A 23,287-nucleotide genomic window follows, 5' to 3' on the forward strand; every position below is an offset into this window, starting at 1 on the left:
AGCTGTACCTTCATTTCAGCTTCCCCTCCTGGAGGATACTGGGTTGGACATCGGGTTTGATTTTTGTGATGCGTTTGTGGGCATCAGTGATGTTGATTCTAAGGCCTAGCCATAAACTAGTTTGGATGTAGTTCTGAGATGGCATTGGCATCCTGGACTTTCTCCCTTCTTGCTGGGAAGTGGGTGGCTCCATCCGTGCAGGGCTAAGTCAGTAGGTGGAAAATAAGAAACTCCCTGACCACCTTCATTGATTACCCTTTCTGAGTACCACTGTGCACCCTGCTCCAAGCTAAGTACTAGAGTGAAAGGGGCAAGGACTGGGATGACTTGGACTTCAATAGATCAAGAACTTTCCCATAAAGACAATAGTTAAGACTGGAGCTGTTGGACACACTGAGAGAGTTTGGGGGCAAGGCTGAGATAAAAAAATGGCAACACTCTGTGGACAAGGATGGACTTTGGGACGTCGGGATGGTATCTGGTCCAATTCTTAACAGTGCAGACAAGGAAACTGGCGCTCCCAGAGAGGAATGGTACATCCAGGGTCAAACAAAAGGTTTTCAGAGAGCTGGTGAGGTATCTCAGGTTTACCTTGTTGTGCAAGCCGGAGAACAAGAGTGCGTGTCTGTAACCTCATAGATGGGAAAGCAGAGTCAGGCAGACCCCAAAGGCTCTCTGGCCAGCCAGTTAGCCAGTGAACTCCAGGTTCAGTGAAGGACCCTGTATCACAACAACAATAGAAAATAAAAAAAGTCACTTGTCATCCACCTCTGGTCTCCACGTGCACACACACACACACACACACACACACACACACACACACACACACACACACAAAGCCTGTTCCCCAAAAATTGAACCTAGGAGAAAACTCAAAAAGAGGCAATATAGGCTCAGAGTAGATCTGTGCTGGAACCTGGGGGTAAGGGGACAAAGGCCTGTGCTGAAGAGAGAGCCATGGGGGGGGGGAGTCACCTCCTAAATCGTATCTCAGATCCTAAGGGGGGGGCACGACAGTTCCAGAGGCAGTGGCAGAAGTGTGGAGGGGAGTTTGTGCATGGAGGAGCTGTTGATGAGGCATTTTGTGGATGCCAGTGCTTTCCCATGCAGAGGCAGGTGCTTAGACCGTGTCACAGTTGGAGAAGGAGAGAAAACACATTGGCTTCTTATTGGGACCCACCATTCCCTGAGGCCTCAAGAAAGCTTCCCACTTGCAAGAGAGGGCCCACGGACTGGGTAGCGTAGGAAGCTGAGAAGGGGAGTAATGTAGTCAAGAGTAACATCTCGGGCTGGAGAGATGGCTCGGAGGTTAGGAGCACCGACTGCTCTTTTAGAGGTCCTGAGTTCAATTCCCAGCACCCACATGGCAGCTTACAACTGTCTATAATGCCAGTTTCAGGGGATCCAACACCATGGCGGAAACACCTATGCACATTAAAATAAATAAATTAAAGAAGAAAACTTTAATAAAATAAAATAAAAAGAGTACCATCTGTAATAGAAGGCGAGTCAGAGTCAAGGACATGGGTGTGTGTGTGAGGTGTGGGCATTACCACTTATGAAGGCAGGAGGGCTCTTTACGTCAGAGGCAGGCTGGGAGAAGGTAAAGAGAATCTGCAGCTGGGCCAGCTTGACTCTGATCACAGAGTCTGCATCCTGGGTGCTCCTACCCAGGAAGGCTTGACACCACAGCCTCCTCATGGAGTCACGTCTCAGGCACCTCATTCAGTCTCCACAGCCACGCTGTGAAGCAGGTGCCACCAGCCAACTTTACAGATAACGATGTGACTAGCCAAAGAGGTGAGGGATTTGCCAGTGTCATAGTCCGTGAGAGCAGAGCCCAGAGCCAAAGCTCCTGTCATCGCTGTAGTTAAGTTAAAGCCAGCCAGAGAATAAATAGTAGCTTGGAGAAAAAACTGGTCCAAGCCCTCCTAAGAGGCCAAGGGGATCTGGGAGTGAGCGGGATTGGATGGTGGCCAACAGAACTGCAGCCTCTGTTTCCTCCCACGTTGGCACCGGATTAAAACAAAAGAGAACACAACAGGCCCAGAGCTGGGGATGTAGCTGGGATGGCAGAGTGTTTGCCTGGCGTGCACGAAGCCCTCGGTTTGCAGACAGACTAGACATGATGGTACAGACACACGATCCCGGCACTCTAGAGGCTGAAGCAGGAGAATCAGAAATTCAAAGTCATCCTTGGCTACATAGCAAGTTTGATGCCAGCCTGGGTTTTATGGGACCCTGACTCAAAAAAATCTTGAAAAAAGAGTTAACCTTTCTCTTTCTCAAGTTAAGCAGGAGCCAGGACAGGCTGTAGGATGTCACTAATGTCAGGGAAAAGAGAGGCAAGTTCAGCATTTCATTTGAAAGTCTGTGACATTTCTGAGCGCATACTTGTAGCCCTTGTTTGGGGGTCTGGGTTAGAAACTCTCCAAGTTAGCGTGAGTTCTGCATGTAGAATTGGATATATGACTCCATGTTAGACAGTCTTAGACCCCAATTTCATTATCTACACACAGTTCACTATGTCCCACATCTGGTCAGAGAGATGCAGAGATGAGGTGGGCTTTCTTCCTCCCTCACTGTAGACCCTACTTCCATGGACACAGTCTGAGAATCGCACTGGGTTTACCGGCATATTCCAAAGCCATGTCTAGGCTGGAGTGTGGAGAGGGCTGTGGGCAACAGTGGTAGCTAATGTGTCCTTCCCTCCCAGGCTGGCATGATCATAGACAATGGAGTCAAGACTACTGAGGCCTCAGCCAAGGACAAGCGGCCCTTCCTCTCCATCATCTCTGCCAGGTAACCCGTGGGATGACTTGTCCCTTGGGACCTCTCAGCTTGCTTCCTTTTCTTCTGCTCCGGCCATGCGTTCCTTCACCTAATGAGTACAGGCTAGCTGGCATTGAGCAAGTTGTTGTGATACAGCACTGTGCTAGAAGTCTAAACTAAGTCTGAATTAGAGTACAGGCTCCAGTAGCCAAAGAGAGACTGGAATTCCTAGCAATTTCCAGATCCCCCCACAGAGCCAGGACCATACCACAACAGGAATGGCCAGAGCTGTGACAGGTTGGGCTGGGATACAAAGATGATAACAGGAAGCACTCACTGCTACTTTAATGGTAAGGTCTTTGATGGTCAAGCTGATGAGTCAAGCCAGAGCTTAGCTGAAGACCAGAGGCTGCTTTTAAAATGTTGTCGTCAAGGCTGGACAGGGTGGCGCACAAGTTTAATTCCATCCAGCACCTAGGAGGAATTAGCAGAAAGATCTCTGTGAGTTCAATGTCAGCATGGTCTGCCCAGGGAGCTCTAGGCCAACTGAGGCTACATAGTGAGACCCTGTCTCGAAGAAAACAAAAAAGTTGTTGTCGAAACTTCAGGGTCATTAGCAAAAGTGGGACCCCTTGTCTGTCTCCTACAAGGAGCTGGGCCCTAGAGACAGAATCTCCTGCCTCTGGGAAAGCTCAGAGTGTTTATGCCAGAGCCCACTGTGCCAATGGGTTTCTGTTGAGTCAGAGATATCTGGGAACCTGTGAGTGGAAAGCAGCTTACAGAGGCCAGAGGGAATACCACCTATGTCTTTCCGTGCTCCCTCATCAGGTACAGCCCTCATCAGGATGCAGACCCGCTGAAACCCCGGGAGCCAGCCATCATTCGCCACTTCACTGCCTACAAGAACCAGGATCACGGAGCCTGGCTTCGGGGTGGGGATGTGTGGCTGGACAGCTGCCGGTGAGTCTGCAAAGGAAGTTGATACTGCCACAAAAGAGGCTCAATACTCCACCCCAGACTGAAGAGTGAGCAAGGCTCAGAGGATTCTAAACATACCGACATTCAGCTTTCTGCCCCCACTTGAAAGACAGGGACAGAGGATGGCAGCAGACAGTGGCCAGGGGAGGAAAAAACCCACAGCAGCATGATAGATTCACCACAGTGCTGATTCTGAGTTACTCTCGTTTTCAGGGTCCATGGCTGGTCAGTGCAGGAAGGGAAAAAGGAGTCCAGTGCTAGGCACTCACTGTGTGCCTAAACTTTGGTTTTATTTCTTCCTTGATATATTTCTCAAGAATACAAATTTTAAAAAATGCATAGTCTTAGTTCCATTGATGATAAACTCAGGCTCAATTAGTGAGTTTCTCACATTGCATAGCTAATGAGTGGTAAAAATGAGATTTGATGCTTAAGGTTGTTAGACATTAAACCCAAAAAAAAGGGCCCAAAACATTGATTTATGAAGTAAAGTCCCTAGAAGTCTAATGCCAAGCATGCTTCTCCTTCTGCTAGGGAAATTATGAAGCACCCTGCCAATGAGGGAAATCTTCTTGTTCTCCACCAGCTATTCTAATGAAGCCCAGAGTCTGGCTGGTACAATGGTTGAGGTTCCAAAAATAGAGTTGACATGGTCCAGAGCTGACAGGACTTTGAGCATTTACCCTGTGTGGTCTGGGGTGGGGAGGGGCTCTAGCGTATCTGGATGCAGGCAAGGATGGGACAGGGTACTCCTGGAGATGGGTAGCCCAGCTCTCCTGTAGCTAATGCTCCATGCCCCCAAATGCTGAGCATTGAGAACCCCTGCCAGTGTGGAGTACATCTTCTAGCTCTTCCTCCACCAGACATCCCAAGGAATCCCGAATCTGTGAAGAGGAACCAGAATACCCATCTTCTGTGTAGAGTGGAAAGTTAATGATTTCCTCAGCAAAAGTTTCCCCTCGGTGTCCACAGTTAGACTCTGGGGACAGACAATGCCTTTCCTTCTACAGCCTCACTGACTGGAGTGAGAGCATGTCCTGACTGTCTGCTCTTGTCCCCAGGTTTGCTGATAATGGCATCGGCCTGACCTTGGCCAGGTAAGAGTGACTGCCATTGTGATTGGCCTTCTGTGGGAGCTTATATTTGGACATCTCACCCCCAACCTCTCCTCTCTGCAGTGGCGGAACCTTCCCGTATGACGATGGCTCCAAGCAGGAGATAAAGAACAGCTTGTTTGTTGGCGAGAGTGGCAACGTGGGCACAGAAATGATGGACAACAGGATCTGGGGCCCAGGTGGCTTGGACCACAGTGGAAGGACCCTTCCTATAGGCCAGTAGGTTTGCAATGGTGGGAACTGTCTTCGTGTGTGTGTGTGTGTGTGTGTGTGTGTGTGTGTGTGTGTGTGTGTGGCTTGAATCACAGCCACGGATAGAAAGAAGTTAGTGGGAGACTTCTTCGTGTTGACTCTGAATTTTTCTGCTCTCTAACAACCTGAAGGAGGATGAAATCAGGAATGAGGAGAGAGAAGTCCAACAAGCACACAACCATCAAATGCATAATAGGGTCTTAGTGAGTGTTCAGGGGAACGTGGTGTCCAGAAGAGGGATTCTGACTCTCCGCAACAACTCACTTGAAGTCTTTCATTCACTTCTGAATATGGCAGAGAGGCAATCAGGCCAACGTCCACTTAGAGGAGGATGAACAGAGGTGATCAAACCTGCAGCCATGTCTCACACAGATTAGAATCTTACACCAAAAGACAGACCATCCCTAGGTGGTCACATCTCAAGGCTGCCATGCATACAAGAGGCAAGGCTTGTTCCACTTAGGCCCTAGACTCAGTTTAGTTTTTCTCTTTATAGAAATATTTTTTTCTGCTGATACAATCAGGACAGAAATACACAGACTGAAACTTTCAACCTGAGTACACTTAGGTCTCCCCAAATAGACCCCAGAGGCATACTCAGAGGCATATGCTTGCTTTTCTTCGGCCAAGCTGTCAAGAAACTCTTGCTTCCATTTTAAGGGACACAACAGACCCTTTTATTTACAAGTGAGTCTGAGTCTGCATTTCTAGAATTTCTTTCTAGAAGGTTACCAACCTCCAGGGACAGGATATTCTGGTAACTTCCAGAGGTGATCCTGTCTATAGTAGCCTGACAGGTTCAGGTGGGTTCCTCACACTGCCTTTAAGATGAGAGACCTAGAAAGGACCATGCAGTTAAGATATATTCTGCCTGGAGAGTAGATTAGGATCTGAAGCACGTGATTTGTGTAGAACTAGCAAGAATGTGCCGACCCTGAATATCTTAACTGGAAAAATGCATGGACACACTCCATGAGTACCAGATTCGAGGTGACAGCATCATCAGTTACAAACACAAAAATATGGAAACACAAGGAGATTTGGGGGTGAGTGGAGACTTTCTTGGGAAGCATATGCAACAGCTGGGAGCCTGAATAGAAGACAGGGACAGCTGGGGACAGCCTTTCTCTGGGGATAGATACTTCGTATGCTTCCTTTTCTGTCTCTACTCCCTTGCTTCCTTAAGTTCCCCATGGAAGGGGAGGGAGGAGACCAAGCCAGCAGCAGAGACATGGGTATAAGTGAACACGTTAGGTTTAGAAAATGACAAGCCTAGATTTGTGACCAGCCCTGAAAAGGGCCACCAAGCTGCCTGACCAGTCCCTCATGGGCCATCTTTTCCCATGCCCTCCTCAAGAGTCTCAGGCAAATGGGAGAGGTACCTCTGAGGCCCTCCTCCCTGCCAGGCAAGGGTGAAGTTTTGGTATCACTAATTCTTCCCTGGTCCCTTCATGTCTCCCGGCCGCCACCTCTTCCCACTTCCTTCCTTCTGCTCCCCCAGTATCAAGCCTTCTCAGGGGCCCTGTGGCAATCCATGGCCTTACTTTTCCAGCAAGAGTGGTCTTTGCCTCTGACAGTGCTTGCAAAGTTCCTTGTAGTTCTTTTTATCATTGCCCATTCTGTGTATTTCTGTTCCTTGCAGTTTCCCAAGCCCAGCACATTGCCAGTGGATAGGCTTACGGAGGAGATTCATCTGGATCTTAATCTGATTAAATTGTTATAGCAACCAAAACTAGGGCGATAATGACTAACAGTGCTCCTCTCCCAAGGGACAGAATATTGGCAGTCTCTTGAAGTATTTACAGTATTTTCCTAGTGACTAGACACATTGATGGGAAGAGTAGAGAAACTGTCTAAACAGAGGTCCCTAAGCCAGCAACTAGATAGACAGCTATTTATCTACCAACCTACCGTTCATTCATTAATTCATTCAACTAGCTGTCCATCATACCATTCATCCACTCCTCTAGCCACCCATCTACCATCCATCCATTCATCATCCATCTACCTACAATCTCTCCATCTATTCATCCACCCACCATGCGTTCATCCATCTGCCTATCAGCCAGCATCCATCTACCCAGTCATCCAACCCAATCCATCTATCCATCCATTTTCCACCATCCATCCATTTTCCACCACCCATTCATTTTCCACCATCCCTCCATCCATCCACCTTCCACCAGCCAGCCAATACATCCCACATCATCCATCTTCAGCAGTCATTCTTTCATCGACACTGTGCCCATCCATGCCATCTCAGTGAGTTAATTGACGTAATGATTCTCAGTGGAAGGAGTTGCTAGAGGTGGGGATTGGGAATGGCTTTACTTAGAAAAGCTCTTAACATCCACTTCCAGAGAAGCAAACAACACAGTCTGACATCTGACTTCCTTAACTGCACAGGAATTTTCCGATCAGAGGAATTCAGTTCTACGATGGTCCCATCAACATCCAAAACTGCACTTTCCGAAAGTTCGCAGCCCTGGAGGGCCGGCACACTAGTGCCTTGGCCTTCCGCCTAAACAATGCCTGGCAAAGCTGCCCCCACAACAATGTGACCAACATTGCCTTTGAGGATGTCCCGGTGAGTATGGTGCCAGCACAGGCTCCTGGCATGGCCAGGCTTTGAATGATGACTCACATGTCCCCCACAGCTTGGAGATTGAGCTGTTGCCACCACCACAAGGGTGGAATAGCTTCCTCCAAGCAGGCTGGACCATGTCCCAGTTTTCTCTCTGCCCAAACTGGAAAAGTACAAGCTCAGGTCACAGAAAAAGGTCAAGTCTGGGTGAATGCCCCCTGGCCTTCGATCTGTACCCCAGTGAGAACCTAGAGATGAACTCGGGGTTCTCAAGCTGTTCCTCCAGACCCTTGCCACACTGGATGCTGTGACCAGGCTACTTGAGTTGGCACAGAGCATCTCACAACTCCAGCAGTGTCCGAGGAAAGTCTTCTGAAGACATTGTTTAACTTCATCCCGAAAGTAGAATGTGAACAGGGGCCTCCTGGCTGTGGATGGAGAAGGTGGAGGAGCTGAGGGTCGGGAGAGCAGGCCAAGGCTGCCTGTGGGGCCTGCAACTTCTCACTACCTATAGCCTGTGGTCTCCCAAGCCTTTCCCTCCTCCCACTTCTCTCCCTGCCCTCCTCCTCCTCAGTTCTTCCTCCTCCTTCCTGCTACTGCCCTTGCCTTTCTGCCCAATCCCTGGGAGGGCTCTGAGAAGACAGGGAACTTAAGCTACTTAATTTCTTCACTCAGACCCCTGAGGGGAGGTCAGTCACAGAGATGTCCAATGGCTTGCACTGTGAGGTTGTCCTCCTTAAATCCACCACACACGCTCACAGACTTATGCACATTCTCACACACAGGTACCCCCTACATACTGTGTGTACACACTTTCTCATACAAGCACTCACCCCCAATTCCTCCGGAGTTCCTTTGGCAGAACACTCACTTTTACTCACTCCTAAGCCCCTCCTCCACCAGACCAGCCTCCAAGGCCACCTACAGCAGCCAAACCTATAGGGAGCAGAGCCAAAATTGTACGCTAGTTTTCAGAGTAGAGGCACAGTGACACTCGGACTGTTTTTCGAGTTCCATGAGATGGTCAGCCATGCGGTTTCCTCTAGCGCCCAAGGGCAGCCTCCGTCTGGCTGCTTTGTAATGTCAGCGGAAATTAGAAACTTTGCCCTAGTCTGAGGACGGCTGCAGTTTCCATTCACCTTCCGGCCCAGTCTTATTTTCCTGGGCTCTGTTCAGATTACTTCCAGAGTGTTCTTCGGAGAGCCGGGACCCTGGTTCAACCAGCTGGACATGGATGGGGACAAGACATCTGTGTTCCACGATGTGGATGGCTCTGTGTCGGAGTACCCTGGCTCCTACCTCACTAAGGATGACAACTGGCTGGTTCGACACCCGGACTGCATCAATGTCCCAGACTGGAGAGGGGCCATCTGCAGTGGGCGCTATGCACAGGTGGGAATGCCACCCTGAGCCACTGGCTCACTCACTCATGTGACAAGGACTCAGAGAGCCTGGTATGTGCCCAGCTCTGTGTTGGGCCAAGAACGATGCAGGATTTCCCTTCCTCACCTTTTCTGACCCTCACTCCTATGCCACAGGATTTTCATAGTCCAGACACTGCACTGGGATGCTTTACATCAGGTTGCGCTACTCACACCCTGGGAGCCTCAGGGTCCTCATGTGAGAACTTGAGATAAAAGCTGAACTTCTTTAATGATGTTTTAGGAATGATTTCAGATGATACAAATAAAATCCCTCCTCCTGTCCTTTTTTAGGAATAGAAATATAATGCAAGACATAATTTTCCTGGTAGTCATGTTAAAAAGAAAAAAGAAATGAGAAATTAATTCAATAATATTTTACACATACTCAAAATACTATCCTTTCAACGTGTAGTTAATATAAAAAATATTGAACAATTTTTTCTGTTCATAGACTTCAAGCTTCTGCATATATTGTGTATTTCTAGTCCACTTTTTTCTTATTTATTTTATTGATGTGTATGAGTACTTTGCCTACATGTATGTCTGTGTACCATGTGCATGCCAACAGAGGTCATAAGAGAGTGCCAGATCCCCTGGAATTGGAGTTATAGATGATTGTGAACCACTAAGTAGGTGCTGGGAACTGAACCCAGGTCCTCTGGAAGAGCAACAAGTGCTCTTAACTGCTGAGCCGTTGCTCTTAGCCTACCGGCCCATTTCTTTTGAAATGTCAGTTCTCAGCAAAGGAACACAGAGACCTACCAGAACAATCAAGTTGTGTTTAACAAGAAGAAAACGTTTTCTCACTGCTCTTGTTCTGAGATTTATTGATTGATTGATGTTGTGATCAGGTCTGCATTTTGAGATTTAAATGAATTAAAATCACATTTTAAAACTGGTTCCTGGACCACAATGTCCTCATGTGCAGGACTCAGTGGGCACACACGACCCACAGCTAACACATCAAACAGTACTGTACACTGTCTGGAGCGTAACAACCTGAAATAATTGTCATGACCCTGTGACCATTACTGCCATTACTTGGATGAATGACTGATGAATTAGTTAATTAATGAGGGGAAAGAGGGCAGAGAAAACTGTCAGATTAGGAAGAAGTCACCTGGGCCAGGTGGGCCCGACAGGAAGGAAGTATGTGATGGTCTTGTCCTCCTGGCTGTCCTACAAGGCAGACATTCTTATTACCACAGTGGACTTCAGAAAGCTTACAAGATACTTGAATGTCTTTCAATGCATTGGACAGCCCTGTAAGATGGACAGGGTTGGAATTTCTCTTTTCATCTGACATAACATACATACGATATATATGTGTGTGTTGTGTAATAAAACTGGAGGAGAAGAGAGCTTGTTCCTTCCATAGGCACATCACTGCACTTTGGTGTAAAGGTCTCTCTTGACCTTAGCTGCAGAGATGTCACTTTATGAATATGAGATGAGCCAGAGAACCGAAGAGGGTGTGTGTGTGTGTGTGTGTGTGTGTGTGTTGCACACATATATGTATATATCGTGTCTGTGTGCTTTGCTTGAATATACACATGTAGAGGCTAGAAGTTAATAACAGGTGCCTTCCTCCACCACTGTCCACCTTATGTTTTGAGATAAGCTCCCTCACTGAAACTGAAGTCATTGTTTTGACTAGGCTAGATGTCCGGCAAGTTCCCAGAACTTGTTTACCTGTTTCTGACTACCCCCAGATGCATGCAGCCATGCCAGCCTTTACATAGGTACTGGGGATCCATACGAAGGTCCTTATGCCTTTAGAGCAGACGTCTCAAATAGAGGTCAGCTCTTTGCTCCTTAGAGACTTAATGGCTGGTAGTCTTATTTCCCATTTTTTTCCCTTTGAATGAGACAACATACTCTCATCTGGTAGGTACTGACACATGCTCTACCTGGCCCCCGGGCAGAGGGCCAGAGAGCGAAGTAAGACAACACACCCAGACAACCTCCCATAGGCAGTGAAGGGCCAGTTGTATCTGCGGTAGAGTTTGAGTACACCCCTACAAACCAGGCCCGGTGCTACAGGTCCTGACACCTCAGCTGCTAAGGAGGCGGAGGCAGGGGCATTACAAGTTCATTAGTTTCAAGACCAGCTTGGGCAGGCAACTTAGTGAGACCTTCCTTGACTCAATGAGTAAAAAGAGGCCTGGGGATATGGCCAGTGGTGGGGTGCTTGCTAACACCTGTGGTATTTAATGCCCAGTACAGACAGAAGAAAGGAAAAGGGAGAAGGAAGAGGGGGTTAATGAAGAAGGAAGGAATTAGGGAAGGAGGAAGGAAGAAGGAAAGAAGGAAGGGCCCCCTTTTCCCCTTTCTTGTCTTTCCACACGTTCCTCCATTTTCCACAGTTCACCCACTCCTGGCAGCTCCACTGGTCACTCCTCAGCAGAGGTCAGTTGTTTGGAAATCACAGAGAGTGACTGATGAGCACAGTGCAGCTTAGGCTGTGTCCCCAGCAGAGAGAGAGGTGTCCTCTTACTTGGTCTTCCTTTCCTTCAGGCTCTGGAAAGAGACAGTAGCTCTAGAAGTGCCCTCTGTGGTCTAATGATAACCAGACACAGAAACAATCCCTCCTAACGGCCTCTTTGTACCTTTCCTTTTTGGGTCTTCAAAGATGTACATCCAGGCCTACAAGAGCAGCAACCTGCGCATGAAGATCATCAAGAATGACTTCCCTAGCCACCCCCTCTACCTGGAGGGGGCCCTCACCAGGAGCACCCACTACCAGCAGTATCAGCCCGTCATCACCCTGCAGAAGGGCTATACCATCCACTGGGACCAGACAGCCCCGGCTGAGCTTGCCATCTGGCTCATCAACTTCAACAAGTGAGTCAGAGCAGCTCAGGGTAACATGACCCAGGACAGTGAGTGGCACCTGCTGAACACAGGCCGGGAGAGTGAGAACTCCTCATGGCTAGTGAGGACCTCAGGCTGGTCCCTGTCACCCCTGCAGGAGGTACCGAGAGAGGTTCTCATCACCCAGAGTTGAGAATCCAAGAACACCTATTGGTGAAATTATTATGGCCACTCCACATAGTTAAAAGGAAGATTTATTTAGTGGGTAACTTACAAAAAAGGGAAAGGTAGGTTTTGTGGTCTGGGGAAGGTGTATCGAAGTCCAGCGGTATTTTCTGGAGCTCTGCTCAGTCAACCTCCACCGTCTAGGGTCCTGGAACAGAGAGAGTGCTTGCCCATCCAGGTCTCAGGTCTCCAGGCACCTCCCCTGGCCCCACCTTGTAGGTGTGAGAGTTGCCAGAGTCTCAATGGGGGTTGGAACTTCCAGATCCAAGCTAGAATGGCTACCCACTACAGACACCGGCTCAGGATGCATACTGGGCCCACCTTGGGCAGAACAGCTAACCCCTTGGAGGCTCGGGGTGATGATTGCCTCCCAAGTGAACAAAGAATGTGGAGCGAGCTAATGAGTATATGATAACTACCACCCAGCTCCTGGCATTACCAAGTGCTCAGTAAATGGAAAAAAAGCCACGGGGCATTGCTCCTGTTGTTTATGGAGAAGGGAACAAAGCTTTCTGTGAGGGCATCTTAGTTACTTTTTTGTCGCAGTGGTAAGATATCTTAATAGAAGCCACTTAAGGAAGGAAGAACTTATTTTGGCTCGGGGTTTGAGGTTAAAGTCTGTGGTGAGGGTGTCATGTCAGCAGGAGCTTGAGGCAGCTGGTCACATCATAGTCATGAAGCAGACAGAGATGCACGCTTCTTTTTATTCAGTCCAAGACCTCAGCCAATGGAATGGTGTTACCCACATTTAGGAGGGTCTCCCTACCTCAATTAACCTAATCAGGAAAATCCCTCACTGGCATGGTGAGAGGCTAGCCTAATCTAGATAATCCCTCCCAGCATGCCCTTTACAGCCTTTTCTGGGTGGTTCAAGGACCTACCAAGTCCATCAGTATAGATCATGGCAGAGAGGAAGCTGTCAGGTTGAGGGCATCAGGTCAGCTGCGTACATTCCCATTCATGCGTTTCCTACATGCATCATGATGCTGGCCCTTTGATCATGCTCTATCAGGAAGTGGCTGAACCCAGCCCTCACTTGCTTGTGCTCTTTAATCATAGCCTAGTTGAAAGAATACCATTTTCCAAGCCAAAATCCATGCACAGCAACCCTAGGTCATCCCTTGAATGCTCATAGGTGACCATCCCGATGGCCCTCCGCAGCCACCGCTGGTCGCCATCCATCCTTTTCTACTTGAACACTTTGCGACTTAGTACTTATTCTTCCAAAGTTTCCCACGTAGAATTCTTTAGCCACTCTTCCCGTGGTGTGTTCAAGGGCCCTGAGGCCTGGACACCCTTGCCCAGAACTAACTCCACCTTCCTTCCTAGGGGCGACTGGATCCGAGTGGGACTCTGCTACCCAAGAGGCACCACCTTTTCCATCCTTTCGGATGTTCACAATCGCCTGCTGAAGCAAACATCCAAGACCGGGACCTTTGTGAGGACCCTGCAGATGGACAAGGTGGAGCAAAGCTATCCAGGCCGGAGCCACTACTACTGGGATGAGGATTCTGGGTAAGGAGGCTCCTATGGTCTGCAGAAATGGGGCTCAGGTCACTGTGTATCCTGGGTCTTCCCATAACTCTAGGAAGTACAGTGTAGTTGATACTAATGAGTACAGGATGCTTTCCTTGGCACTGTGACCCTAACACTAACCATGTTCTTAACCACTTAAAGCAGTCAAACATTGGGAGAGACCTAAACTCTCTATTAAATCTGCAAGTGGATTGTAGGGAAATTTTTAGAAAAAAAAAAAAAAGTAAAAGGAGCCGGGCAGTGGTGGCGCACGCCTTTAATCCCAGCACTCGGGAGGCAGTCAGGCGGATCTCTGTGAGCTTGAGGCCAGCCTGGGCTACAGAGTGAGTTCCAGGAAAGGCGCAAAACTACACAGAGAAACCCTGTCTCAAGAAAAAAAAACAAAAACAAAAACAAAAACAAAACGTAAAAGGAGTAAGGAAAAACAAATAAACAAACATGGTATGTTACCCCTGAAACCCAAAGGGAACAAATAATCTGCTAATTTGAAGGTAGGAAAAGAAGACCCTGGAAAAGTCAGAGTGACTTGGTCAGGGGCCCCAGCACAAACCGACCCCAGCTGGATCCAAGGCCCCCAAATTACGCTGACCTTCACTGGGTCCTGGTCAACAGAGACACAATGGAAGCATGGTATCTGCACAAAGATGCTAGGGAGCTCTTTAGCCCCTTCCCCTAACAATAAATCCAGGGCTGGGGAGCTAGTTCAGTCAGCCAAGTCCTTCTGTGCAAACACGAGGACCTGGGTTCAGCCCACTAGCACCTACGTAATAAAGATAGGCACAGGGCATGCATTTAAAACCCCAGAACTGGGGAGGTGGAAACAGGCAGGTTCCTCGGGCTCACCAGCCAGCCTCGTTCAGTCTGCAAAATCCAGGGAAAAATGCAAGTCCCTTTCTCAAAATTTAATATGGACAGCTCCTGAGGATGACACCAAAAGCTGACCTCTGGTCTCCATTTTCATATATAAACACATGTGCCTGTACACACACACACACACACACACACACACACACACACTCCAGACTAATAACTGGGGAAGTCCTGTATGACCCAGAGTGATGAAGCTGGCCACAGAAGCCTTCTAGAGAGAAAGGTGAAAGGTCATTTAATAGGCATTTTGCTTTTCTTATGAGGAGAAAACAAAGTAGCTTCTCTCTCTCTCTCTCTCTCTCTCTCTCTCTCTCTCTCTCTCTCTCTTTCTTTCTCTCTCTCTCTCTCTTAAGGAATATCAATTTGCCATTATTAGAGATAAAATGAAAACAGGCTGGCTAAGAGGAGGAGTTCCAAGGTGGGAAGTGGGCCCTGGCTTGGTTTCAGATGTGTTCTGCATGTACCACTGCGTTCATCAGTTGCCCCCAAGGGAGGTGTCAGCAAACAGGGGAGTATGGGGTAGAGAAGTATGGCTCTTGGCAGCACAGCTCCAGAAGCATGGGGCCCATGGAGGCTAGACCCTCATTTCTTCACCATCCCAGGGCCCTGACATTCAGTTCAGATCACGGGGACACCCACAGATCAAGGCCAGAGCTGTGATCTGTACAGGAGTGTGGGACGGATGGTCTCCCAGATTCCCTTGCTCTCATCTGGCAACAAGGAAATCTTAACACTGTTAAATCCAGTACGGGAGTGAAGGGGCCATGCCAACTTCTGCTCCTCGGTCCTTGGCATGGATCCTGATGGGGAAGGGAGCCCCGGTATGATGTGGCCATGGGCAACACTCAGAGGAGGTCATCCTGCAGCCTCCCCACCACACAGGACATACAGATGGACTGACTCTGTGCTTGGCCTTGAGCTGGAGGCTCCCGTGTCCGACACTTTCCATTTTAGTCAGGGATCACCTGATGCCAGGAACAAAGGTATTTTTTGTTTGTATGTGTGTTTGGGCTTTTGTGTTTTTTGAAATGGGGTCTCACTAGATAGCCCTGGCCAAGAACTTACTATGTAGGCCAGGCTGGCCTCAAACTCAAAGAGATCCACCAGCCTTTGCCTTCCAAGTGCTGGGATTAAAGATGTCTACTACCACACCCAGCAGAACCAAGGTTCTTGACTTGTAGTAGCATGAAACAACTCAACTCCCAGACAAGGCTCATCCCCTCACACTCTCACACACAGGAATGTGCACGTGTATGCCAAGCCTCTTGTTATTGGGGTCTTCTCTCAAGCTGCCTTATTTTCTCGATTTCCTGGGAGGGCCATGGCACAACATCGTCGCAGCAGCCACCACTCACACGCCCTGACAACTCAGTTACCAACCAGTAAACAACAAGACCAACCACTTCATTCTAGCCCACGAGAGAGTGCATCCTCTTGCCTCCTTGGAGCCAATAAACAGCCTGTTGAGAATCCAGCGTGAGCCCCTGCTCTGGTCAGAAATGGGGTGGAGCAGATTGTGGCGCGCAGGCGCAAAGCCAAGTGGGCTAATTGAAAGATGGCTCCGCAAAAAGAGAAGCGTGGACCGTCAGACCTTCTCATTGGATATTTCAGACAGACTTGAGAGCATTTTTCTGAGATGAAGGAACAACAATAACAAATGCCAAGTTAGTTCTGCGGCGGCCTCACGATCGGCCTCCCAGGAACGTGGGTCAGCTTCCTTCCCCATAGTTATTATTAGAGGAGTTATGACTTGAAGACAAGCAGAGTTAGGACCCACGAAGGAATGGGAAAACTCCCAGCTCTGCTACTCCCCAGCAGTGCAGTCACATCTCTGAGACAATTTCCTCATCTGGCAAGTCAGTGTGATAATGGTACCCAGTGGGCAAAGTTGATGATTTAAATGAGAGGATATGTCAATTTACAGTTGTACGACATAGTTATTCCTCAGGAAATACTTGCCAGCATTCTTAGCTCCTTCTTGAATGTATCCATAAATATATTTATTTTATTCCTCCAACTGCATATGACTCTCCGACAGGCACAGTTCCATGATTTAAGGCCCTCGAGAAGTAACCTCGGTGACCAGGAGATTTTTTTGATTTGTTTGTTCATTTGTTTGCTTGAAACAAGGTCTTGCTAGGTAGCCCTGCCTGGTCTTCAACTCAATATATAGACCAGTCTGGCCTTAAACTTGAGGTGACCTGACCCTCCCATCTCTGCTTCCCAAGTGTTGGGGTGACGAGTGGTGCCACCATGTTTGATTTGGGTGAAAAGGGGGTTCTAAGTGTCCCACAGCAACAGCCAGATTCTTTCTGTGTGTAGGTTGCTCTTCCTGAAGCTAAAAGCCCAGAACGAAAGGGAGAAATTTGCCTTCTGCTCCATGAAGGGCTGCGAGAGGATCAAGATCAAAGCCCTGATCCCAAGGAATGCGGGCATCAGTGATTGCACAGCCACTGCCTACCCCAGGTTCACCGAGAGGGCCACAGTGGATGTCCCAATGCCCAAGAAGCTCTTTGGAGCTCAGCTGGTAAGTGGCCATGGCAGGCTGGGCCCTTTGCCTCCAGGAGACTCAGACCCAGCTGAACTTTCCTCTGGATACCTCCTCAGCTCCTTGACTCAGTTCTGGGTCAAGGCGCAGGGCACGTGAGGAAAAACGACTTCCCGGACTTCACAGCCTCACTACTGTTCCGGGTTTGTTTTTCAGAAGACAAAGGACCACTTCCTGGAAGTGAAGATGGAAAGTTCCAGGCAGCACTATTTCCACCTGCGGAATGACCTCGCTTATATTGAAGTAAGCATAGGCTCTGTAGACCCAAGGCTGCTCGCTGAGGTGGAGTGGGTGCATTATCTACTTTTATCTCACTGTGAACACAGTACCTGATAACTTACAGGAGGGAAGATTTATTTTGGCTTGTGAGTCAGAGAGTTTTGGTCCACTGTAGTGAGGAAGGTATGACAGGCCAGCACAGTTCAGAGAGGCCCGCTGTCATGGTTACTTTTCAGTTGCTGTGACAAAACACCGTGACCTAGGTAACTTATAAATGAAAAGTGTTTAATTTGGGGCTTTACAGGTTCAGAGGGCCAGAGACCATGATAATGGAGAAAAGGTATGGTGGTAGGAACATCTGAGAGCTTTCATGTTGATCCACAAGTAGGAGGCAGAGAGAGGCACTGGGAATGATAGGAGTCTTTGGAAACCTCAAAGCCCATCCCTAGTGACACACCTCTGTGGTGGTATTGTGTTCCCCAAAATATTGTGTACTCTAATAAATTTATCTGGGGTCAGAGAACAGACAGCCACTAGATACAAAGGCTAGAAAATGGTGGCACTCACACCTTTAATCCTAGCATTCCAGAGATAGAAATCCCTCTGGATCTCTGTGAGTTCAAGGCCACATTGGAAATAGTCAAGCATGGTGACACACACCTTTAATCCCAGGGAATAGTGGTAGAAAGCAGAAAGATATATAAGGCGTGAGGATCAGAAACTAGAAGCTTTTGGCCGGTTAAGCATTCAGGCTTTTGAGCAGCAATTCAGCTGAGACCCATTCCGGATGAGGACTCAGAGGCCTCCAATCTGAGGAGACAAGACCAGCTGAGGATCCGGCAAGTTGAGATAGCTGTGGCTTGTTCTGTCTCTCTGATCTACCAGCATGGACCCCAATAACTCGCCTCAGGTTTGATTTTATTAATAAGAACTTTTAAGATTCCTGCTACACACCTCCTCTAACAAGGTCACACCTCCTAATCCTTCTCAATCAGTCCCACCCAATGGGGACCAAGCATTCACATATATGGACCCACGGGGGCCATTCTCATTTACACCACCATACCTGCACATGTAGCAGAGGCTGTTGACCTCATGGAGGACCAGGAAACCAAGAGAGAGGCGGAAACTAAGGGTCAGGAATAACCTTAAAAGACCAACTCATAGTAGCCTACTTCCTTCAGTTAGATTCTACCTCCTAAAGGGTCCACATACTCCTGAAACATCCTCACCAGGTGGGGAGCCATCATTAAGAACATGAGCCTGTAGGGACATGTCAGGTTCAACTATTACAGGTGGTGTTGTGATAAGTCACCACAAGCTGTGTGGGTTAAAACAAAAAAGTTATTCTCTTTCCTTTTGGGAAGCCAGCAAACTTCCTCTGACTTCCAGTGGCTCTAAGGACCTTTGGATTAGAGTCACTTCACTGACATCTTTGTCCCATCTTCATGAGGCCCTCCTCTGTTCTGATCTCACATCTCTCACCTTTCTCCCCAAGGGACCCCCATCATTGGATTTAGTGCCTGCCCAAAACTTTCTGGATGTTCCTCCCATGGGATCTTTAATAATGTCACATGTGTATGTCATTAAGACATCTTCAAAACTACTATTTCGTTCGTTTTCTTTCTTTCTTTACTTCTTCTTTCCTTTCTTTCTTTCTTTCTTTTTTTTTTTTTTTTGGTTGTTTTTCAAGACAGGGTTTCTCTGTGTAGCTTTGCACCTTTCCTGGAACTCGCTCTGTAGACCAGGCTGGTCTCGAACTCACAAAGATCCGCCTGCCTCTGCCTCCCGAGTGCTGGGATTAAAGGCATGTGCCACCACCACCCAGCAGAAATACTATTTCTTGATAAAGTCAAATTCACAGGTTCCTAGTGGGCATATCTTTTGGGGGGTCACTATTCAAACCTATGGATAGCACAGGGAAATGATGTAATGGGGTCTTATAAACTGAGTCGCTGTGTACCTGTGTAACTCTGTCTTTAGTGTCTACATAGGAACCATACAGGAAGGAGAACCTTGGGGCTTCAGCTGCTCCCAGGATCCCTCATGCCTGTGTTGCTTTGGCCTTGCAGGTGGATGGGAGGAAGTACCCTTGTTCAGAAGATGGCATCCAGGTAGTGGTGATTGATGGGAACAGAGGTCATGTGGTGAGCCACGGGAGCTTCAGAAATGCCATTCTGCAGGGGATACCCTGGCAGCTCTTCAACTACGTGGCAGCTGTCCCTGACAAGTGAGTCTATGTCTCAGCTTCTGAACTGTCCCATGACACAACAGATTCCTGGCTAGGGCCCTGTCCCTCATGCCCAGCCCCGCATGATAGTTGCCAGTTGGGATGATCTGCGCCTACGGATTGTGCCTACTGGATGGGAAGACCTCCATGCCTGTTGCCATTCATGCTGGAGGCAGGACTGCTGTGGATGTGGGTCAGACTGAGGCGGAGAGGCCTGCTGGCTCACACCTTGGAAGGCTGCCTGACCCTCTGCCCCCGTCACAATACTCTTTCCCAATGATCTCATCCCCACCCACACCTCCAATGGGATCCAAATGCTGGTGGCTTCTGAAGTGCTCCAGCCTGGATCTCTTTCCTAAACCCCAAATGGTCCTGTCCAATGGCTGCTTAGAGGATGCCATCTAGATGTCTCTCATGGAACTAAATTCTCATCCCCTTGTCTCTTCTTTTTATCTTTTAATCCTCCAGATCAACCATCCCTTTTGTATTTTTCTAAATCATCATCCTCCAGACATTTAGACCAGATTCTGAGCTTAATGCTGAGTATCTTTCTTTCACTCCATAATTATAACACAGTCTAACACAGTCCATTGCCCTCCCACCTGGTCCCTTCTTGGTGTCCTCTCTGTCCCTGTTGGTCACCAACACCATGACCAAGGTTCCTGACCAGCTCTTTTCTTCCCATCTCCCATGTTGGAAGTTAGTTTGAGCTTCTTAAATGTTAGAATCCTCGGTAGCCTCTCCTCACATCTTTCCAAGTCTAGCACATCTGTGTCCTCCTCCCCAATGTCTTTTCCCATCCATCCACTGCTCTCCACTGGAGCACTGCTTGAACCAGAATTGGGAGCCTTGATGGATGCCCCATCAAGGAATCAGCCTTCTTGATGTTGGCTCCACAATGGACTTAATCTCTGCTTGTTGAGTTCTCAAACTGTACTATGGGTATAGAAATCTCTCGGTAGCCACAAGTTGGTGGAAAAAGAGCCTGTGCAATCCATGTAGCACCTGTAACATCTGGGGGTTCATAAATAGTTAAGGAGTGGAGAGAAGCGCCCTTCTGGACGTCCTCTCATGGTCCTGGGAGAAATGGACTCCATGTGCGATTCTGGAAAACAGGTTTTGCTTGGTCACATTTTGTATCTGTTCTTCCCACATTTACTCAGTGTTCCTTTCACATATTTGCATGTATGTATGTATGTGAAAGCAAATGGCTGCAGGTGTATATGGGTGTGCCCACATGTGTGTAGAAGTCAGAAGACAACCTTGGGTGTCATTCTTTAGGCATTTTTTTTTTTTTGAGAAAATGTTTTCTCATTGGCCTGGAACTCTCCAAGTAGGTGAGACTGGCTGACCAGCAAGCCTTAGGAATCTGGTGCTTGTCTCCATTTCCCTAGCACAGAGATTACAAACACAGGTGCCACCACACCTGGCTTTATTTCACATGGGTTCTGGGGGTCAAACTCAGGTCCTTGTGTTTGCAAGACAAGCATATTAACATTGGGCTGAGCCAGCTCCCCAGCCCCACACTTTAGTTTTCCTGTGCAGATTCATACAGAAGAATGCAACTTTCCAAGTTGGGAAAGTACATTTATCATCTAGAGATCAGTAGGTTTCAGGCCTTTTTTGGCCATGGGACTTTTTCTTGAAATGAACCAGAGCACAGAAGCTGGGAGTGAGAAATAGCCCCCAGACTTCTGTTGAAGTGGGGTGTGGGGCTCCTTGCAGCCTTTGCACATCCCTTGGAGAAACATAGATGGTCTCAGTCAGTCTTTGGTTGGCAGTGGAGACACAGACAGGAATGAGATCCTCCAATGCCTCCCTGGCCTCCTGGGAAACAGCAATTGGGTGGGGAGTTGGCTTCTGTTCTGTGGCTCAGACCTAGGCTAGGGCTATTCTTCCCTTCCCCACCCATTTCCAGGACCACCACTGACCCTAGGGTCCCAGCAGCTCACACCACAGACACTGAGACTAGCTTCTGGGAGCCTCTTCTGACTTTCCACCTGTGTGAGACTATGTCAGCAGGCAAGTGGTCAAGGAAATAATATACCAGGGAGAGAGACCTGCCAGTCATACCAGGAGGCTGCATGATAAGCAAGCCTATCTCCCTGTCCACTGATGTCAGCTGACCCGAATGCCACCCTGAGCATATGACCTTCCTTTGGGCTCACTGCCACAGGCCTGCAGTGTTTATTCTGCGTCTGAACAATGGGGAAATTTCCTCTTGGGAGCAGAGCCTGGGTCCACCCCAAGGATGCGTTCGCAATGAAGCCTTTCTCATTAATGGGCCTCACCTTTCCAATCCCTTGGGCCTCTACCTTTTAGCCCTCTCAAAGAGCCCAAGACAGCTCCTAGCTGCTTTCCCATTGGCCCTTACTGCACACAAGCCTCCCTTCTGCTACCAGTGGAACAAAATTGGGGGTAATAGTGAGTTCCAGAATCCCATACAGTTTTTCCATGTCTGGACTGTGGTCTGTGGTTACAGAATTCCATTGAGTTAGGAGTCGGATGCCCCATGAAGTTTCTACCCTGTTTCTGTTCTGAGGCCGGTGCTCACTCCCCATGTCTGGCCCAGCATGAGTCTGCCACGATGGGTACTGTTTTCTTAGCACCAAGGACTAAATACAGCCCACAGCAGAAAGAACAGACTGTCCACTCCCCACCGAGATTCCTGCAAATTGGGTCCTTCTGGCTCCTGACCCCTGCCCTCCTGAGCAACCCCTCTGGGAAGCCTTCACAAATAATGTGTAACTGTTTGGTCAGTCTCCCATTGACAAATCAGGCTGATCTTGCCCGATGAGAGAGGGTGTTGACACACAACAGAGGCCATTCTGGAAATGCAATGACTATCTAGTGTCCTTCCCAGAATGCTCTCAGACTGGGCCACACACACTTCCTGCAGCTGAGAGGAGGCTAGGCTGTACAAAGCCCAGTGCCATCCACAGAAACCACTAACACACACCCCTGGCTCCACACTTGGCCGCACAAACATTAGGACCTGCGCTCAGATCCCAGCACCAGTGTAAGAAGCTAGTCACGGCCATACCTGTGCCTGTAACCTGTGAGAGACAGAGACAGGAGGACTGCTCAGCTTTGCAGGCTGCCAGCCTAGCAGAAGCTTCAGTGAGAGACTCTGTCTCAAGGGGATAAGGTGGAGAGTGGTGGAACAGGCCGTCTGACATCCTCCCCTGCCCTCTACATGCACACAACGCACACACAGGTCCACAGAAAAAGAGAGAGAAATATGAGCTCCACTGGGAACCTAGCATGGGGCATGGTCACCGTTCTTACGAAATCAGCCTGCTGTGAGTTGGCAGCATGGTCCTTAGGAACCCCAAGTAGAGCTCCTGAAGCAGGGCTCTGAGACCCCATGCTGTCAGGCACTCACGGTGGCATTGTAGTTTGGTAGCTGCTCCCTCCTCCTCCCTGGTGTCCCCATTCTCAGTCCCCCCTTTGCTCCCTTCTAGCTGTCTCGGCTTCCTCCATCACTACATTTTTATTGGCTTCTATCTCAAACACAGTTGAGATTATTTGAATGAAGAAGCACGTATTATCTGGGCATGATAATGTATGCCTATAATCCCGGTACTGGGGAGACAGAGGCAGGTGGATCTCTAGCAGTTTCGAGGCCAGCCTGGTCTACCTAGTAAACTCCAGGCCAGCCAGGGCCACATAGTGATACCCCCTCTCAAAAAAATAATCAAAAAGAAGGAAAAGGGGGAG

At 48.6% G+C, this 23,287-nt stretch overlaps 1 protein-coding gene across 1 annotated transcript in view; it reads left to right on the forward strand.

Moving 5' to 3' along the window:
• LOC114696234 (cell migration inducing hyaluronidase 1) overlaps window positions 1-23,287 on the forward strand; it is a 158,700-nt gene that overhangs the window by 129,882 nt on the left and 5,531 nt on the right. Inside the window, exons 17-27 of the mRNA XM_028873827.2 lie at window positions 2,717-2,802; window positions 3,601-3,732; window positions 4,812-4,847; window positions 4,929-5,084; window positions 7,524-7,704; window positions 8,878-9,093; window positions 11,758-11,969; window positions 13,494-13,679; window positions 16,893-17,097; window positions 17,275-17,361; window positions 19,410-19,567. Of these exons, the coding sequence (XP_028729660.1) occupies window positions 2,717-2,802; window positions 3,601-3,732; window positions 4,812-4,847; window positions 4,929-5,084; window positions 7,524-7,704; window positions 8,878-9,093; window positions 11,758-11,969; window positions 13,494-13,679; window positions 16,893-17,097; window positions 17,275-17,361; window positions 19,410-19,567 (1,655 nt within the window). The remainder of the gene's footprint in view (window positions 1-2,716; window positions 2,803-3,600; window positions 3,733-4,811; window positions 4,848-4,928; window positions 5,085-7,523; window positions 7,705-8,877; window positions 9,094-11,757; window positions 11,970-13,493; window positions 13,680-16,892; window positions 17,098-17,274; window positions 17,362-19,409; window positions 19,568-23,287) is intronic.

Source organism: Peromyscus leucopus, chromosome 1 (assembly GCF_004664715.2).
Source record: "Peromyscus leucopus breed LL Stock chromosome 1, UCI_PerLeu_2.1, whole genome shotgun sequence".
NCBI classification, from domain to species: Eukaryota; Metazoa; Chordata; class Mammalia; order Rodentia; family Cricetidae; genus Peromyscus; species Peromyscus leucopus.